This window comes from Electrona antarctica (genome assembly GCF_951216825.1).
Source record: "Electrona antarctica genome assembly, chromosome: 7".
Lineage (NCBI taxonomy): Eukaryota > Metazoa > Chordata > Actinopteri > Myctophiformes > Myctophidae > Electrona > Electrona antarctica.
In genome coordinates this window covers 28,405,738-28,426,429 of record NC_136812.1, presented here as the reverse complement: position 1 = coordinate 28,426,429, position 20,692 = coordinate 28,405,738, and the positions used below count along the sequence as shown (strand labels likewise).

General features: G+C 44.9%; 1 protein-coding gene across 1 annotated transcript in view; it reads left to right on the top strand.

Moving 5' to 3' along the window:
* lrp8 (low density lipoprotein receptor-related protein 8, apolipoprotein e receptor) overlaps positions 1–20,395 on the top strand; it is a gene marked incomplete at both ends in the record, with an annotated part of 197,538 nt that extends 177,143 nt beyond the window's left edge. Inside the window, 6 exons of the mRNA XM_079505451.1 lie at positions 3,621–3,762; positions 7,513–7,665; positions 10,699–11,139; positions 15,302–15,370; positions 17,367–17,557; positions 20,357–20,395. Of these exons, the coding sequence (XP_079361577.1) occupies positions 3,621–3,762; positions 7,513–7,665; positions 10,699–11,139; positions 15,302–15,370; positions 17,367–17,557; positions 20,357–20,395 (1,035 nt within the window). The remainder of the gene's footprint in view (positions 1–3,620; positions 3,763–7,512; positions 7,666–10,698; positions 11,140–15,301; positions 15,371–17,366; positions 17,558–20,356) is intronic.
* Positions 20,396–20,692: the final 297 nt, after the last annotated feature.

Genomic DNA, 20,692 nt, shown 5'->3' with positions numbered 1-20,692 from the left:
TGTGTGTGTGTGTGTGTGTGTGTGTGTGTGTGTGTGTGTGTGTGTGTGTGTGTGTGTGTGTGTGTGTGTGTGTGTGTGTGTGTGTGCGTGCGCGCGCGCATGTGCGTGTGTGCGTGTGTGTTTCTGTGAGTGAGAGAGACAGAGCACTCGCCAGTGGAACGTTCTAGGCAGCAGTGAAAGTTAGCCCTTGTAGATTAATAGCCCTCTGCTGTTCTGTTGTGTTGTGTAGTAGCCATGCAGGACACAGACCGAATTAAAAACAGAGACAGGGTAAAGAACGGTGCAGGAGGCTGCACTGTTACCAACAGAACGGTGCAGCAGGCTGCACTGTTACCAACAGAACGGTGCAGGAGGCTGCACTGTTACCAACAGAACGGTGCAGGAGGCTGCACTGTTACCAACAGAACGGTGCAGCAGGCTGCACTGTTACCAACAGAACGGTGCAGCAGGCTGCACTGTTACCAACAGAACGGTGCAGGAGGCTGCACTGTTACCAACAGAACGGTGCAGCAGGCTGCACTGTTACCAACAGAACGGTGCAGGAGGCTGCACTGTTACCAACAGAACGGTGCAGGAGGCTGCACTGTTACCAACAGAACGGTGCAGCAGGCTGCACTGTTACCAACAGAACGGTGCAGGAGGCTGCACTGTTACCAACAGAACGGTGCAGCACACTGCACTGTTACCAACAATACTGGTGTTGGAAGGTATGCCTGCTACATTGGAAGTGTCTCTTTTAAGTGCACTTGAGTTCAAACAGATTCCTGCTGAATAACACAGTATGTTGGAGTACTTCAGGGTAACTTAAAAAATATCCAGGGCACACTGTTCCGTTTAAAAGATTAACACGCCTTTATTACTGCATGGCTTGGCAAGGATAAACACCTGCTGTCCAACATCTTTCAGCTCAACTCATGAAAGTAATCACCTGTCATTTTATAGCATTGTCAAACAGTCTACAACAATAGATCAAGGTGATATTGCAAATTAATTATTTGCAATATTTTAAACTTAATGTACACACTGTCGTGCACATTATGTAGACCATATGATAACAAAGTGCATTATGGATAAGACATTCTTTAATATAATCGTATTATAAAACAAACATCCTATAATGTCTCGATAGATAACAATGTTTGATTGCAGTGTGCGATTTCCTAAAAGATGATTATTCTTATCATAATGGTCAGCTACAACATAAGCATTTCCAACTCGGAACCTTTTGCACCTTAACCCTGTAACACCATTGTTATTCATTATTGATACAAAAGGAGCAAATTGTCTAAAAACTGCAGTGGACAACTGCTGTTTAGTACCGCAGCAGAGGCACAGGTACTGGGGCAGTGCATCAAAGTCTAACACCCCATTACTTACACCACACACACACACACACACACACACACACACACACACACACACACACACACACACGGACGATTCATACCAGCACCCCCCCCCCCCCCTGCCTAGACACCATGCAAGCCCTTAGGGGGAGGGAGACCGCAGAGAACATTGTTTTCTCTGTCCAGCTTCAGTCTCACTGCGCCGCTTGCTTGTCTCTCATGTTGGTGTGACCGGAGGCAACCGTGAGTAAAAGACTAGTGTACAGGAGTTTCAGAAGGGAGAGAAGAAGACAAAGAATGACAAAGGGAAACATAGAAAAAGAACAGTGAGAGAAAGAGAAAATAAAGCAAATAGAATAGGAGGTACTAGGAAAGCAATCAAATAAAATCATTTAATAATAAATAATGTATTGACAGATATTGTCTTATTGACAGATATTGTCTTCTTTTGTAGTGAACTCAGCCAGGCGTCAGGACCATCAAAGATTCAGCTGTTCAGCAGTTTTGTAGCTGAATGCAGATAAATAAATACCATACCTCCCAGGACCAGTTAAGTCCTGCAGGCAATTAACCATTGAGCTGCTATCCCTGCCTTCATTCACCAGATTAGGGAAGGTACCTCTGGGAGGAGACGAGAGTAAATAACAAACTGCACTGTGAATTTTACATTTGGTGTTCTGGCTGTAACATGTCCACCCAGCAGCCAACAATAGGGGCTGGTCACATTGACTTGCCATTCCAAGGTTCTTTTAGAGTGTTTATCCAGGTTCACTCTTGACAAAGGTCACTGTATCCTTTTTCCTTCCATTGAACGTGCAAGGTCTGCACATCCTGATGTACCCACCTCGTCCTATACTGACAACAAGAGACAGATGTGCGATCCTTACCCTACAGTATAACTCTCCCTGTGGGAGCCATGGTGCAATGCCGTGCGTGCGTGCATGCGTGCGTGCATGCGCGCGTGTGTAAACTATACACGTGGCCGTGTGTCTAGGGCTATGCTTTGATACAAAGACTCACCTTGATCGCACAGTGAATAGTTCCGAACTGCTCAGGGCCGCAATGCACCAGCACTGCTATTGGAAGCTTTTAAACACAGAGAGAGAGAGAGAGAGAGAGAGAGAGAGAGAGAGAGAGAGAGAGAGAGTTTAGAGACTGACAATGGAAGAGGGAGAGGGGAAGATGGAAAAACAGAGATGTCAATATTTTCTTATATCACCTTGGCAGCTGTTTGCCTTTCATCTTTCTATCAGCTGCTGTGTGAGTAAAGGTTATGTGAATGTGGAGGTGGAGAGATGGCCATCTTATAGGAGACAGGATGGAGAGAAGGAGAAGGAAAGGTTAAGTCCATCGATACCCCTCCACAGAGAACATAGAGAACGATACAGAAACATGCTTGCCTACACATACACAAACACATGCACAAGAAAAAACCTGTGTTTGGATCCCTGTAGTTCTTTGACCTTTACAAGACCGTAAACAATAAACCCTTTATCTATTGAGACAATACATGCATTACATCTCTTATTCTATCTGTGCCTTTGTTTCATAATGTATAAATATTATAATAAATAAATAAATATTTATCTCTCTTTACTAATATTTTATTTTCTCTCTTTTATCCGTCCAAACTGCTGTTTGCTTTTATCCTTTCTCCTCTTTATTATTATTTTATTCATAGTTGATGTTTTCCCGTGCATACAGAGGAATATTTTTGGGCCACGCCTTTGGCCTGGCGGAGACAATATCTAAAATAGAAACAAAGGGACTGTGAAGAAGGCAGCACTAAGCATGTCAAATAATGCAGAACGTGCGGTATTCGCTCCATCACGAGAGATTATTTATTCAGTGTGTTTGAAATTCTCTTCGGTCCTCACTTCAATAAGTAATGTTTTAATGGAAGTAGCTTTGAACCTGCCTCGTTTAACGGATCTTTTATAGCAGTATCTTGCGGTTCTTTGGCAAAGATCATTCCTTATGAATTGTGAAACAAAGTGATTCTACCCAACTTTTAAATGTTACATATTAAAGTTTGGGGTGGCCGTAGCTTAGTTGGTCGAGAGGCCGTCTGGCAATCAGAAGATCACCGGCTCACCTCCCTGCTCGCCCATTTCTGTGTGGAAGTAGCCCTGAGCAAGACACTTAACCCCTCAAGCATTCATCATGACCATTTGAGCAGCCATCAGCTGGGTGACACTGAAGTTTCCCATGCAGGATTAAGGTCTCCCCTAATTGAATGACATAACAGGATCCTGCTTTACTAATGTGTTGCAGGATCATGTATACTGGACAGACCTGGAGGATGAGGCTATATACAGAACCAACCGTCTGACTGGCCATGAGGTGGACAAAGTGGCCGAACACCTCAACAACCCTCTGGACCTGGTCATCTTCCACGAGCAGAAACAGCCCAAGGGTAAGATACACAGGATATATATATATATATTATGGAGACATTAAGAAAGAAGTTTCCTTTTATTTTTATATATTTCTATTTACAACAATTCATTTACATAGACAGTTACAAAATTTGGCACAAAAATATAAACAAGTTTACAAAGTTTATGTCCAATGCGCTTCAAATTCTCCCTCTCGGTTCTGGGGGCTTGGTTGCACCAGCTCCTTGAATGGTGTAAGTACACAGGTGGTTTCTTTGTTTGTTTTTTTCACTTCCAAGAATATTTATAAATGATTCACAAAGTCAATAAAAATGTTAAGGAGCATGCCTAAAAACTCTCCAGGGGCATGAGAAGTGGCATTATCCTGGAATATTTACATTTATATATGCAGATCTATTACAAATAAACCATTAGACATTTGGATGAAGGATGTTTCCTCAGCAAGAGGCTCTACTCAGATGCTCCCCTCTGCTTAATAAAATGTGCATTATGTGTCTGCATGGTACAGTGTACTACTTATGCCAGTGGACGGCCCTGTTGTCTGCCTGTGTTCTTTGTCCCTGGTGTGTTCTTTCAATAATACATTTAGAGCTGTGCTCAAGGAGATGTCACAGAATTATACACAGTATCTCCAACGAGATCTCCAACGAACCACCATTGTCTGAAACCTTGCTGCACCACTGACATTTTTTAAAGTGGCAGAATTTGAAATATTTGCTTGCTCGCTCCACCGAAGTGATTTGCCCCGCCCTCACTCCCTCTTTTTGTTTCTCGCCGCTCCCTCTATTTTCATAAATTCTCCCTGTTTTCTGTCTTGGTTTCTCTCTTCACACACAGTCACAACACACCTGGGAAGTCTCATTTATGAGGCATTGCTTCAGTGGGCCTCGGATGATACCTCATAAAGAAATACCTTTCAAAGAAACAAGAGAATCGGTTGGATGGCACTTACTGTCTTGGAAGAGCCACCCATCTAATATACGGCAACCTTCCCTGTGTTTCTTCACTGGTCCGATCCAGAAGAGCGCAGTTTGCCGGCCACTGCTACAGAGCTGACAATGAGGTTATATCTTCCCCTCTTCTCTGGAGTCCTGCCTCAGGGCGGACCAGAGGTAGAAAGCTGTCGTTCCCTGATGTCATCGCTAGGGACACATGCTTCAGTAGGCAGGAACTGGGGGTGGCAATGAAGGAATAGTAAATGATTACCCCCGTAAACCCCCAAGGCAATGCCAACACAGAGTAATGTTTATTTCCCACCACGGAGTAACCTCCGTCAGTGTCACCAGACTATCCACCTCGGAGGTGGGGGCCAGAGGAACGGGGAGGAGGGGTGCAGGGGACCACACGGCCAACTGGCATAAGAATTACTGAGTCCCGGCCCGCAGGGGAGCGCACGGCCAACTGGTATAAGAATAACTGAGTTGCCAACCGTGGCAAAAGCAGCTAATGTTACGAGCTACATGTAACTGGAGGTACAGTACATGAAAGCCATAACAAAACACAGTGATTGAACCAACAAAAGAACGTCGGAAATGAACGAAAACAACGGCCAGGAGGTTGTCACAGAGAAACATACAAAATAATAATAATAGGGACAAAAAGAAAATAACAAATAAAGGGAAACGATGCACAACGGAGACACCACTTGTTGCACCTGGCAGTTTTATCTGTTTTTTGTCCACGTGGAGTGTTTTGTTTTTGTTTTAGATAAAGCTGCCGTTCTCTCCTCTGGACCCGAGGGAGAGGAAGTTGGGTTAGGTAATTTCCACCATAGTCTGAAGACTCACCTCTTCAGACTGCACCTTAGCCTGTAGCACTTGCCCTAGCCTTGACAACCTTGCAGGCTTATGCACAGGCTAAAATGTAACTTAGATAGCATGTTATGGAGACAGATGCTAGGTCATTTGTAGACCTGGCATCTGGTGTTTATAGTTTCAATGTACAGATTAGATTACGATTGACCGCCCAAAACACGCAGGTTTTCTCTGTACGAAACATTATTATTATTATTATTATTATTTTGTCAACACGACTGTTCGTTCAATAGTTAGGCTCCATTGAAAATACCATGCTGACAGCTGACCGCCACGGAAGAACAACGACACAGAAGCGGAGACAATGGCATTTCAGAAACCGCAGCTGTTTTTTTGTGATCACGTGATTTCCTGGTAGAGTCTTGCAATGAGAGTCAAACGGTGACTCATAAGTTAACGGAGAGTGCCATGTAGCAGTAAACACTGAAAACACTGTTTTGATGTGTTACGTGTCATTGGAGCTGTGGGCCTTCATTGGCAATGAATTAATTAAGATCTGATCTAAGAATTGTGATGCAACTCCTGTGCGGTGTGCACAGCAATGGAATGTCTACAGCTTCAGCCTTCTGTGTTTTCCAACTTACTCTTCCCTTTGTGTCCTTTTCCTTGTGTCTTTACCTCACCTCCTCCACTCAGTCCACTGTGGCTTTCTTCTTTATTTCCCCCTTCCCTCCTATACTCCAACTTCTCTTCTCCTCTCTGTCTCTCTCCTTCTCATTACTGGACTGTCCCTTATCCTCATTTCCTTCACCCGCCTCTTCTCACCTTACCTTACCTAACCTGCTTTCTGCCCTGTATTCTTTTCCTGTCCCTCTCCCCGTCCCTGTTCCATTCTCCCCTTTCCAGAATAACACAGAGTAAAATGGAAACTATTGTAGCATTGTCTCCCTCCCTCTCTTAGCTATTTAAGGACTCTCCCTTAATCGTTTACCCGCCAGGAACATAGGAATATTAACACGTAGAATCTTGTAGCCTGCCACAAACGGAAAAGCCGTTTTAACAGCGATGTATTCATTAATGCATGTTTTAATACGATCGTATCGAAATCTACCGTCCGTTAGCTTTGTTATGCTTCTGACACAATGGGCGCGGCCATTTTGAAAATGCGCGCGCATCCACTAACATTGCCGGCTCTGTTTTCAGACGGCTTTATCTCACAGAAGCGACATTGCAGAGGACGCTTTGTCCCAGACAAGCGTTTTCCACTTTTTCCACCACCGACCGAGAGAACGAGCACCAGCTTCGTCAACACACACGGAATGGTTTCATAGTAAAATGCGATACGGATATTTGGCTCTTCAAAGTAAGTGTCACGCGTGATTAAACCATGGCAATACGCAATCGAGGGATTAATTAATGGCGGCAGGCTTAAGTCAGCCAAACCCAAAGTGCCACAGTACACTGCATCCCAATATGCAGAGTAGCTACGTGTATCGTACGCAATGGGGAATTTCTATGAATGTCGGTCAAACATGTTCGTTCATATGTGTCGAGTGGAGTGTTTATTCCCTAACTTATTAAAGTTTGATTTCCGTTGGAAACTCTCTCTTACTTCGTAAAGCTCTGAGTCAAGACCTAGAAGTGGGTGAAACCTGACCCAATTCTGGCACACGTCCCCACAAGAGCATCTGTATTATTACTAGATTATTTTTCAGGAGCGAAGTCCTGAAATGTTTGGATGATGAAATGTATCAGTTTAGGAACCCTAGTGCTTTAGCCATGTTTCCCCAAGGCTGGGTCAGGACCTTGACGTGTGTTGTGCAGAGTTTCAAATAGGTACTCGTAGAGGTAGGCTACAAGACAAATTTAACTTCCCAAAGAGCCAGCGCAATCCCATGAGTTGAGCCACGTAAAAAAAAAAAGTTACTGCATACGGCGGCAATTCTCAAATGAATTAATTAATTGAAAACCTTCACTGAAATTATTTTGAACGGCTTCCTTTTTCTGCACTAGCCCCGGACACCTGCAACATGGGGACCCTTCCTAACGGCGGGTGTGAGTACCTGTGTCTGAAGGCCCCACAGATTACAGACCACTCCCCCAAGTACACCTGTGCCTGTCCAGATGGGATGGAACTGGGGCCAGACATGAGGCGCTGCACTACAGGTGACTTGTCCTATTCTATATCAGGGATCCACACACTGTGGCTTTTACAAGTATACATTTACTTATTTACTAAGTACTGTACTTAAATACAATTTTGAGGCTTCTGTACTTTACTTGAGTATATGAAATATTCAGTACTTTTACTTCTACTCCACTACATTTCAGAGGAAAATATTACTCCACTACAATTATTTGACAACTTTAGTTACTTTGTAGATTTTCAATACAAAACATACATTAACCACTTCAGCCTTATACACATTTCAGCCATTTGAAAATAGCCGATCTACAAGCTGCGACGCATTGTGAGCTTGTAGATCTGTTATTTTCTAAATATTTGTATACGTTTGAAAACTTAAAATGGGACATTCTGCATAGTGAGTACTTTCTATTTTTGGTACTTTGAGTACATTTGCCAATACTTTTGTACTTTTATTCAAGTACATTTTGAATTCTGGACTTTTACTTGTAACGGAGTATTTACTTTATAATATTAATATTTATTAGCATTAAGCAAAAAATTTAGTACTTTTTTTTTTGGTGGCTTTCGCCTTTATTGTATATATTTTATGGAGGGACAGACAGTAGGCTGACAGGAAATGGGGAGAGAGATGGGGGGAAGACATGCAGTAAAGGCCGTCGGGATCGGGAGTCGAACCCGCGGCACACTGCCAGACTGGATTACCAGCCAAGGTGCCTGGACCACTGAGTTTAGAAGGCAGGTGGCTTGCGCACATCCAGTTCCTGGCTGGTGCCGGACCAAGGCCTGGACCACTGAGCCATGGCCCAGGCAAAAAATGTAAAAAAAGTAGTACTTTTTCCACCACTGCTTTATAGCTACAAAGAACATACTTTTATTAATGTCTCGACCCCTACGTCTTCTTCAGGCCAATTCCCAGGCAAGTTCTTTGGAGCTATGAAGCAGTATTCTTTTTTATCCTCTCCTTGATTCCTTGGTGTCCAGCACCTGGCTTAAATACAGGCATACGATGTGCAGTCTTCTCTGTGAACTATTCTAACAGGACATTCAGTTCATTATTGACCTTCTTGACCTTGACCACAACATTGCACCATACTGATGTTGAAATAGGTAATAAATTAGGTTTCTTGACCTTGTATTGTGACTCGATGATACAGTGGCACTGCAGAGTGCAGACCAACAGAAATGGTAACATTACAATGATTTTAACAATAACGTTTATATGAAGATACCGCACATCGGTTTGTGCGGTATTATCCGTTTTTCCAGTATTGCTGGGGTTATTGCTCTCTCTCTCTCTCTCTCTCTCCCTCTCTCTTGTGCTGATATCACATTTTCACAGCAAAGAAACCAACCCATCCAGTATATTTTTCGAGTGGGATTACTACAATCTCACACTCTTTTAGATGAATTAACCTGTTCACTCACCCAGAGAAGCTGATGCAGGATGGTGTTGCAGTACAAAGTCTTTGGGAAAGGCAGTACGGTCGAGGATTCTGAAGCCCACTACATGTAATTCCCTTGAGGCAACTGCTAATAATAAGCTGTTTTAAACATTCCAGCAGTCAAAGGGTTATATGTAGGCTATTTTTATCGCACATTGAAATCACCCTTTGTGCTCTTGACAGGCACACACATTGGCTGTAACTCCCAGGTGTCCTATGTGTCCTACAGAGTTTTTGCCATATTCTCTGTCCTTATTTTCCCCTCAGTCCACACTGAGATGGTACAGTTACTTTACAGCTCCTAGTCTTAATAATACTGTAGACACTCTATGCCCTCTAGGGTTTTCATCTCTTCTCTCTGGTTAGGTTGTCTCTACAAATCACTGGTGGGAGGGAGAGAGAGAGGAGTAAATGAGAGCAAGACTGTGCATGCACTACTGTATATAGGCCACTATGAAGTGGATCAGAGAACACACACACACACGCACGTGCACACACACACACACACGCGCGCACACACACACAGCACGCGCACTCGCGCATGTGCGCACACACACACACACACGCACGTGCACACACACACACACACACTCTCTCTCTCTATCGTGCGTGCGTGTGTGCGTATGTATATGCTCTACAACAATTTTGTGATTTGTGAGTCCAGTATAGTTTATTCTTTTGAGAATACGCCGCCTGACATTCGCTGTGATAAAATGTCTCTGTGTGTTACATATTGTTTTTCTCTCTCAGAGAAGCTTTTTTTGTCATTGGCTCAAGGCATATTTCTGACTCAGATTTTTAACACCATGTCGACTCACTAGTTTGTGCGTAATGTATGTCTCTTTTACCTTTGCTGTCATGTTCTGCTGCATGCTCTCACACAAATGCCATAATAAAGCAATAAGCCACAAGGGGCTGTGGAATTTAGAACATAGATATAGGCCGTTATGAGGCACAGCGGGTCTTCAACGACTGTAGCTCTTCCAAGAGCATGGTAAACCACCGCCTCACATGCTTATTGCTTTTATAAATGGTTACACTATATGGCAACATGAAATCATAGACATTATACCAGTTGAAGCCGTTTTTAATAAGAATTTCACAAGAAGTCTCCACGACTGACTGCACAATCAAGGAAGTTACAAATGTAGGGAAGTTACGGAACGATACACATCACGGTATCTGCCTTGTTTTAAAGTGATTCGTAAAACCTTGCATGACGAAATGGAGCGCTCCTCTTACCTTGGCATAGGAAAAACTAAATTCTGAAGCGTAATACATCCACATTTTCTAAACAAAACGTTGGCACAGTGATACTGATACCGTGTGTACTGAATATCGAGTATTTTACAACAGGACTCCACCAATCAGAATCAAGCAGTGGAACTATCTGTTTCATAAGCTTCCTTTAGCCACATTTACACTGCTTTGGACATGTCATCATACGGTAGATCCACAAACTCAGATCACACAAGCTGACAGATCCACAAGCTGTGTTGTGATGTGATGCGTTGCAACTTGCAAGCTATTTTCACTATTCTTCGTATGCCAAAGTATAGGTCTTTAAAAAAAACGCTTTGTAATCATTGTCCCGTGTCTTCTGACCAGTGAGGACCAAAACCACCACTTCAGCTGTTCCCACCACCACCACCACAGAAACCCCCACCCCCGATGAGCCCACCACCACCATGCCACCCAGCACCACGACTACAACGACAACAACTTCTCCAACTACCTCCACAACACCTTCTCCAGCCACCACCCGAAGTATTCCTCCACCCACCACAGCTGCTGCCGTTAGTTCTACTACCACACCCCAGACCACCACCCGGCGTCTGACCACCTCCAGCCCCGCCCCCCGGACCTCCAGACCCCCCTCGACAGCACCCCCTCTCCAGTGGCAGCGGACGCCCGCTTCCGCCAGCGGTGCAGAGACGCCCAGATCGAGCACCGCTGCTCCCAAGTCCACGTCAACACACACGCCTCTGTTGGCTCCATTGGCCCCCAACAGCATCCAGAGAGAGAGCAATGCCAACCTCTCCCATAGAGGTGAGGAACACACACACACACACACACACACACACACACACACACACACACACACACACACACACACACACACCATCTGCATGTGGGTCTGCTTGCTGTCCCTGCTGCTTCTCTTCATGAGCAGGGTGTGACAGAGCTGTCACAACCAACAAACATCAGCCCCTTACAGTCTTACTCCTCCGTCGTCAATCTTCTCTTACTGACCTATCACTCTCTCTGGTGGTAGTGCTGAATTCTTTCTTCCCTTGACAGTTGTTTCCTGGAACACCCCAAACAAAGACCGGAGGAGATAATGCTTCATAAAGATGTCTGTGGGCTATAAAAGCTTTGCAGACTTGATAAGCCTCGATACTGTAGGCCTACGTACTGTACCCACACAACACGCTTTGCAATGCTTTGCAGAAATTGATTTATCTCTCCCGGCCCACGTTGGTTTCAGCAGGAATCTGTTCCTGTCAGTAAATGAAAGATCAAACAAGAGGTCTTCACTGTCAGACTTCTAGTCCACAAGCGTGTGTGTGTGTGTGTGTGTGTGTGTGTGTGTGTGTGTGTGTGTGTGTGTGTGTGTGTGTGTGTGTGTGTGTGTGTGTGTGTGTGTGTGTGTGTGTGTGTGTGTGTGGGTGTGTGGGTGTGTGTGGGTGTGTGTGTGTTGCTCAGACACTGCCAGTGTCATAGTATGACAGCTTTATGCTCAAACATTAATACCTAACACCACATTCACATTATCAAGACGCCCTGAGGGCGAGAACGCATCCACCTGACGGCAGACTGCTGGGTGAGCGCTGACGCTTTGGCATGGGGGGTCAGATCAACATGATACAGTATGGAATGAATTCTGCACTGGCCATATATGGAGCGTGTCTTGAGTGCACAGAGTTTAATGAGGTCATGTCAGAACAGGTCAGCTCCATATATGGAGATCTGTGGGTGGCAGCGGGGGCAATGTCTTGAGTGTACAGGGTTTGATGAGGTCAGATGAGGTCAGATCAACATAATGGAGTTAATTATGTATTGGCCATATATGGAGCGTGTCACGAGGTGTGACGGACGAACGAACTGACTGACTGACTGACTGACTGACTGACTGACTGACTGACTGACAGGTTTTGCAGGTTTCCATAGTAAACTGTGACCTACGGTCGCAATGACAAATAGTCAGAAGTAGCAGATCTACAATCTCTTGTGTGAGGCAATGCCCACATCATATCAGCCATACTAATGTCTGCCTCTTACCAGGTACTTTGGCCTAAAGCAAAAAAGGAAGGTATAGCCGCCCGATATACTGTACTGTAGATACTACGCAACCCTGGTAGGCCCTGGCAGAGATCTGCGCTTGTGGAACACCCTATTCTAGTGTGGCTGTCCTATTCATTGTTGTAGTACTGGAGTAAATGCCATGGCGCCCTCTTCAGGCAAAGCACAGCACACAGCTCTGCCTTGAGAAGACTTACTGTATCGATTGATGTGTGTAGCTCAATACGCAGTTTGAAAGGTAATTTTGTGCTTTATTTAGATGGAACCCTGCTGAGTGTGACAGCCTAGAAAGATAGATTGACATGATGATGAGTGCATCTTTTGAACACCTAAACCCCGCAATGTTGCAATTACATGCCACACAACCCTAGTCTGCCATGGAGGGATGAGGAGGGAATAGACATGAAAGTTACAGAGACACATGGCAACGCCCATGAGAGATGCACATGGCTGCTAGGAAACCAGAAAGTATGGGAAAGACGCAGGGAGAGAGAGAAATAGCTTAGACAGAGAGATGAATCAGAACCTGATCATAAAAAGGGAAAAACAAGTGAGGCAAAGGAGGGCATGAAGGCAGAGTGAGCAAGACAATAAGGAGACGGTAGAGGTGCAGGAGCAAGGCAGCGCAGAGAATAACATGACAGGCTGCTACACAGTCAAATCCTGAGTGTTTATGTAATTTTGAGAGTGTGCAAATGGAACCACAAACTCTCAGAGTTTAAATAAACACCAATGATTTCACAGTGTGGCACTTGAGCAGGGAGGAGGGGAGATGAACAATGACAGCCCGACCCAGGGCAGAACAACAGCAAGAAAGGATAGCAGAGAGAGAGAGATGGAGAGGGAATCAGGAAGTCTCGTCACGATTTGCGCAAGTTAAGAAACAATAGTATGCTCCTTCCACCTTCCAACACTCCCCACCGCACTCCAAGTGCAGGAGATGAGAGGTGGAGACACAGACATACACAAATGCGAGAAAATGGGGCACAGATAATAAATGTTTGACAGTATGTTGTCATTTTGGAGCCGGTGCACAGCGTCAGGTTTTGCCAGCATCAGCTGGTACAGGTGTGCTGCTGCTTAGTGATGGGCACAGACTCAAAGCGAAGCCTAGGAAAAAAGAAGATAGGCAAGGACCAGCTGGCGCATGTTGCTCCTAATGTTCATACTTATTTGAAACGTATGCTCTTGAAGCGCGAGGCAGTGGGAATACATAATTCATCCCCAGTACGACATCCTCAGTGTAACCAATCTAATTCTCATAGTCGGATCATTTTCAAATTGATTTCCGTGCATTTTTAAAAATCAATTATGCATTGTTTTTAATTGAAACATACATTACGATAGCTGTGCCATGCTGCCAGTCAGAAGCAAGAGCTACTGTAATACATAGTTTTACTAGTTACAACGTCTTCAGAACTTAAATCCTTCCAGTAATGATAGTTTTAATGAATAGAAGCTCTGAATAGACTTATTCAGAGCTCATTTCATTTTGATCTCTGTAGTTCGTTCTGTCTGTATGTCCGTCCGTCCGTCCGTCTCTCTGTCCCTTTACTTCTTGTGCTGGCTCTAATAAATCCTCCTTTAGAGGACGTAATTGAAATTGTGTGTGTGTGTGTGTGTGTGTGTGTGTGTGTGTGTGTGTGTGTGTGTGTGTGTGTGTGTGTGTGTGTGTGTGTGTGTGTGTGTGTGTGTGTGTGTGTGTGTGTGTGTGTGTGTGTGGCTGTGGCTGTGGCCGTGTAATGGAGAGAGTAAAGGAATCCCTTTGTGAGTCACTCTCTGAACCTTCCTCTCTATATTGGGGTTGCCATGCATGCTAACTACATGCTGTCTCCTCCTGGGAGGAGCCCATCCGTATGCAGGGCCAGCATTCTGATCGCACTCTCTTAATCTTCCTCACAAGACTTCATTAGAGCTCACTGATTACACTGACTGTGGCTAATGGCCGTCCGGACACTAATAATGGAGGGGTGGGAGATCATTGCCTCAGTTCCACACCAGCCTGTTGGGGTGAGAGCCGAGGTGAAGGGTGTGGAGTGAAACTGAATTATAGGAGAGGGGAAATATGAGTGTTTGCTTTAAAACTGAATTACACACTCACTCATCTAGTTCATGTATTGCTTCCTGTCACTAAGTTTAGCTCTCACCCAATCCAATGTCAGTCTGACAGATCACTAGGTGGAATTGCAATTGTCCACCTTGTTAAAAAATGATCAATTCTCTTGCATTTAAACGCCTTTTGACTACTGTGACAAAATGCTTCAAAATGTATGCCTTAAACTAAAGTAGCCCACTCAGACCATTGATAAGGCACCAAACAGCTTGTGTCTTGCACAAGGACACGTTGATGAAATGCCAGGAGGAACTGGGATCGAACCGGGAATCTCCCAACTCCCAGATGGCCACTGCTGAGCCACGTACTGCCTCATTGCATCCTGATGTGATTTCATACTCATATGACCAATGATCTTCATTCACATTTCACAATAACAATGTGTGCGTCTCTATCAATCCATCAGAGATATCATGTTGCTTCCATTCCCTTTCAAACTACTAATATGTGATGCTAGCTTGACAGTTTGACTTTGTTGTTTTTTTGTCACCGTTAATGTAAACCTACTATTCTCAAATGTCTTTTTTACGGGCCACTGCTGTGGATTACCTGGTGAGAGCACATACCTCATGGATAAGGCTATAGTCCTTTCCGCAGCTGGACCAGCTGGTTCTGAGGCTCATTGCTTCATGTTACCCCCTCTGTCTCTACTACTGACTTTCATGTCTCTCTCACTGTAGCTATCAGAAGCAGAAATGCAGAACAATTACCCTTAACATTGTTTATTTTAGGCAAAAATAGACAGGCAATGTCATGGGACTTTACTGTAATTGTGTCTTTTCATTTTTCTCTCAGCGGGAAGTGAGCACTACCTCCTGGGTAATAACATCACAGTAGCAGTGTTGGGCATTGTCATCCCTATTGGTGAGTATTCTAGCTGTGGAGCACCTTGTGCTGTGCTGTTAAAACTGCCTGCCTGCTTTGTCCTCCTTGCTTCTGTTGTTCTGCTTCAATCCCACCTTCCTGCACATCTCACTGTGTGTGTGTGTGTGTGTGTGTGTGTGTGTGTGTGTGTGTGTGTGTGTGTGTGTGTGTGTGTGTGTGTGTGTGTGTGTGTGTGTGTGTGTGTGTGTGTGTGTGTGTGTGTGCGCGACGTGCGTGATTATCACTGACATTATTATTTCTTTCTTTCTTTCTTATTTAACGTATTATTTATTTTTACTTTATTTAAAAAGGTCTGTCGCATTGAGATTAAAATTCTGTTTTGGAAGAGAGCCCCGCCATTCTGTCAGTAAAATGGAGAGGTCAATGTTAGTAAATGGATTGGTCCAATTAAAATAATCTACTTCTACTAATAATCTACTATATCTGAATAGATAGCTATATAATAGCTGTCAGCTTAATTTGTAAATGACCTTGAGATGGCTCCATATGGGTCTAATTGTGATCCCAATGCTTTTATCATTGATTGGTTAGTGAAGCTTTGGAAGAATTGTGCAGTGGCTTCAATTCTCTCCTTCGTTTAATTCATAATTGAGATATCAGCTTATATTAAACCCCCCTTTGAGACTATTAACCCTATGCGCCGTCTATACCATTCATTCGTTCCAACAATAAATCCTCTCTTCAGCTTTCAACATCAATTACATCCACAGGCCCACATGGGCCGGATTTCTGACTCTCAGTTGCATCTGACTTATACTGTCCCACACCCACCCACCGCTCTGCAAGGGGGATTCTACCATTGTTGTATCCAGCCAAAGTCAAGTGATTATGCAGCTATGCTGTAATTGGACTGAAATTGTCTAAATGAGACAAAAGCTGATTTTCACTAGTAGAGCATTAACAGAGGGACAAAGGGAGGTCTGGGGTTTCCGGCCCAGCCACGTAGGGGCCTCTATTGGCTGTCCAACAAAAGAGCAATTAGATGGGGCTTCCGCAAGGGCCACTGGCATTTCCATCGGTATGGGAACACACAAACACATGCCCCAATCATACTCTCCACTGCTCTCTCACGCCTATTCTCTTCTCCTTCACGCACACACATGCATGCTCTGTTCACTCTCTCTCTCTCTATATATTATGCTTACAACACACACACACACCGCACCACACACACACACACACACACACACACACACACACACACACACACACACACACACACACACACACACACAGGGCACGTGGCAGCCAGACAGTCATGCTGATATGGTAATGAAGCAGCAATGAGGCGGCCAGAGTGAAGGCCCTTCAATCCTGCTCTCTCCTCCCTTCTCCCCATTTCTCACTTCTCTCCTAGTGAAAAATGATGCTCACAAGCCAAACTCCAAACAGGCTTTGTTGGATAACGTATTGTGGGAGGGATATAGTAAGACTGTCCTTAGAGTTAAAGCCAACTCAGGTCCACTGCTCTGTGTGTGTGTGTGTGTGTGTGTGTGTGTGTGTGTGTGTGTGTGTGTGTGTGTGTGTGTGTGTGTGCGTGTGCGTGTGCGTGTGCGTGTGTGCGCGCGCTCATGCGTGTGCACAAAAAGCATTCACTGAGTGTGTCGGGGGAGGTGTCTGTGTTTGTTTGGATGTATGTTTGTCTGCATGGAAACATCAATGTCAACTGTATACGATACGTGCATTCATGTTAGTTGTGGGTAGTGGTTGTGGTTTAAATCATTTTCTGCATGTTGCAGGAAACGTGTGTGTGTGTCTGTGCATGTGTCTATGCGTGTGTGGTGTATGCATGTGCGAGTGTGAGTGTATACGTATATGCATATGTGCATGTGTGTGTGTGTGTGTGTGCGTGTGTGTGTGCGTGGATAAGCTGTATGTGCGTGTGTGTGATGACAGCGCCGCTCCATGTCCCTGCCTGGGCTGTGTTAACGCTCCCGCCGTGTGTTGTTGTTGTGTGTGTGTTAAACACATGCAGTCCCTATCCTTGCCACAGTGGTCATCGGCCTGCTCTGCACCGGAGGCTACCTGGTGTGGCGGAACTGGCGCCGCAAGAACACCAAGAGCATGAACTTCGACAACCCCGTGTACCGCAAGACCACGGAGGACGACGACGACGAGATCCACATCGGACGCCAGGGCGAGAGCGTCGGCCACGTCTACCCCGCCGTGAGTGGCAGCCACACGCAGCCCTTCATCACGCTCCCCCTCGGGGGCGGGATCACAGACACCAACTCCCACTGGTACTCAGGGGCGCCCATGCTCTCCAGCGGCAAATGAGAGGCGGCAGGGGAGGAACGGAGGAGACGAAACGCAGCGATTGGGTTAATATAGCGGATAAAAAGGGTGTCTCGGGGGACGGGTTTGGAAAAGCCCTGGTGCCATACTACATGATGTAGGCCTGTCGACACAACGGAAGCACAGGCTCACACAAGTATACACAAAACGCTTCATTTATACTCTGTCGTGCGGTGGCGCCGCTTGCGGAAAAGATCTGTTATTTTCGGCAAGCGACATCATCGTACGAAGTATGAATTGAGCCGAACGCGCATTTTTCATTATTGCATTAATTATTCCACTCATCGAACACACGCATGTACATGAGCCCTTCACCAATCACCAACACACCAGAGTCGTCTCCACCCCATTCACCTATATTGTATATTGTTTTAGCACAATCCATCACCAACCTGTCATTCCGTTTTATTCTGTTAATGGGAGACACAACTGTACTCTTTGAAAGGGCCTCGCGTAAAAACAAAACTGCTGTGCGGACAAAGATTAATTTCAGTGGCCTAAGCCAAGGAAATTAATTTTTGTCCCTTTGTAAGCCATGGAAGAAATCCCAACTTTTCACCGCGAGGTCATTGCACTACAAGTGCTAGCTGCACTGATTGCCTTGTTAGGAAGTAGAGTTAAGAGTTCACCTTCGAGTTTTGGTTAGTTTTTTCAGGGGAATTTTGTCAGCCAGGCGTCACAATGACTGGTGTGGCAGTAAATCACTGTTTCATACTCTTAGTCTTACTAAGTTCTACTTTAACTACTTACAGTAAGTAAGTCCTATTTTACACTTCATCGTATGACGATGTCACACGAAAGTAGCCCATCTACAAGCTCATAACACATGGCCCTGCAACACATTGTGACCTTGTATATCTGCTAATAATGTTTTTTTATTTTATTGTCTAACATATTAGAACGCCCAATATATGGACGGCAGGTTTAAAACAATTAAAACATTGGAGGGGGGAAAAAAAACACTCACTGGAAAGAATTACTCAGTGTAAAACTACTAGTGCATATAGTGGGGAGTCTGGGGACTGCTGCACTAATACTAGTGCATATGGTGGGGACTGCTGCACTAATACTAGTGAATATGGTGGGGACTGCTGAACTAATACTAGTGCATATGGTGGGGAGTCTGGGGACTGCTGCACTAATACTAGTGCATATGGTGGGGACTGCTGAACTAATACTAGTGCATATGGTGGGGAGTCTGGGGACTGCTGCACTAATACTAGTGCATATGGTGGGGAGTCTGGGGACTGCTGAACTAATACTAGTGCATATGGTGGGGACTGCTGCACTAATACTAGTGCATATGGTGGGGACTGCTGAACTAATACTAGTGCATATGGTGGGGAGTCTGGGGACTGCTGCACTAATACTAGTGCATATGGTGGGGAGTCTGGGGACTGCTGAACTAATACTAGTGCATATGGTGGGGAGTCTGGGGACTGCTGCACTTTAAAAAATCATCAGTATTAACGGAGAGTGAAATACTTTTACACTCTCTGAGTTTAATTAACACAGAGGATTTGACAGTGCTTGGTGAGCACCACACAGCAGCGTAACTAAGGCCATCTTAAAGGTGAGAGCCTGAGTGGCCTTTGAGAAACGTGGACCTGGGTTTTTTTAGCTTTATGGTAAAAGATAGCACAGGGTGGGCCTTACTGGAGCGGAACTGCACATATTCTATTTATTCAACAGCATTTTGTTGTTTAGAGATACAGCAGAACATTAAAGGATGGAGGAGAGGATTATGGGGGATGGGTGTTAGCTGCTGTCAACAGTCGGCATGGTAACAACAACGATTTCTTTGTGTTGCGCTGGAGAAAGAGAGGGTGGACGCGAGGAATTGTGGGTAGCTCTGGCATGATGACAGACGGCAAACACAGGTGCACGCACACAGACATGCTCACCACAGGTGCACCACAGAGGCAAATTAACATTCAAGGGCGAAGTGACATCTTTTCACCCAAGAACCCTTTATTCTTTTTAGAGCTGCAACTATCGATTCTTTTCGAAAACATATTTTGATTAATTGAATATTCGAGAAGCGCAGGTTTCTTTCATATATTTTTTTAATTAATCAATTAACCACTTAAGCGTTTTTTATACTTTGTCGCACAGTGGTGTCATGCAAAAATAGAGAAAATAACAGATCTACAAGCTGTCAACGGTTTGTGATGCAACGCTGTTGTGAGCTTGTATACCTGCTATTGTCACTACTGAAAGGTTTTGAAAATGTTCTTTTTATCACAGATTAGTTCAAGTAACTGTTGCACCCCTACTTCTTTGTCTTCTCTCTACTTATTTCCGTTCTCCTCCCTTCTGTCAATGTGCTGTGGCAGTATGGTGTCTGTACAGAGAGCCACATGGCCACAGGCAGACAGGCATCCTGCCTTCTTCACAGAGACGAGGAGGAGGTACAAACAGGAGATGAGGAATGAGGAGAGAAAGGAGCAGAATAATGAGGAGGAACAGGCTTATGTTGAAAGCCTGTACTTCCTTAGAGCCTCTCTCTTTTGGTTTCTCTTTCCTGTTTCTCTGGCCTCTTTCTTTCTTTCTGTATTTTCATCTCTCTCTCTCTCTCTCTCTCTCTCTCTCTCTCTCTCTCTCTCTCTCTCTCTCTCTCCATCCCTCTCCAGTCACTATGATAACAGTGTTTTTATCTGCTGTTTGCAGCGAGTGGCACTGAGTCTGGTGGATGACGGCTACCCCTGAGGGGGGGTGCTGCACAGTGTCTCGTTTACATCCCATCCTGGGCCCCACTCCTCTGGCCACGGCCTCCACACTTCGCCCCCGAGGCCAGCACAACACAAGAGGAAAAGAGGGTTAGCAAGCACTGAAACAGGAGGGAGTCCTCTGTGTGCCCCCTCCCCAAGGAACAGGGGAGAACTCGTACTTCTACTGTAGTTCTACACCCCTTTCGCTTACTAGCATTCCTCTTACTACCATTACTAGCTGCTACTACTTTGTCGCCTTCTAGTACTAGTCTTACTTCTACTAGTACTCTTCGCT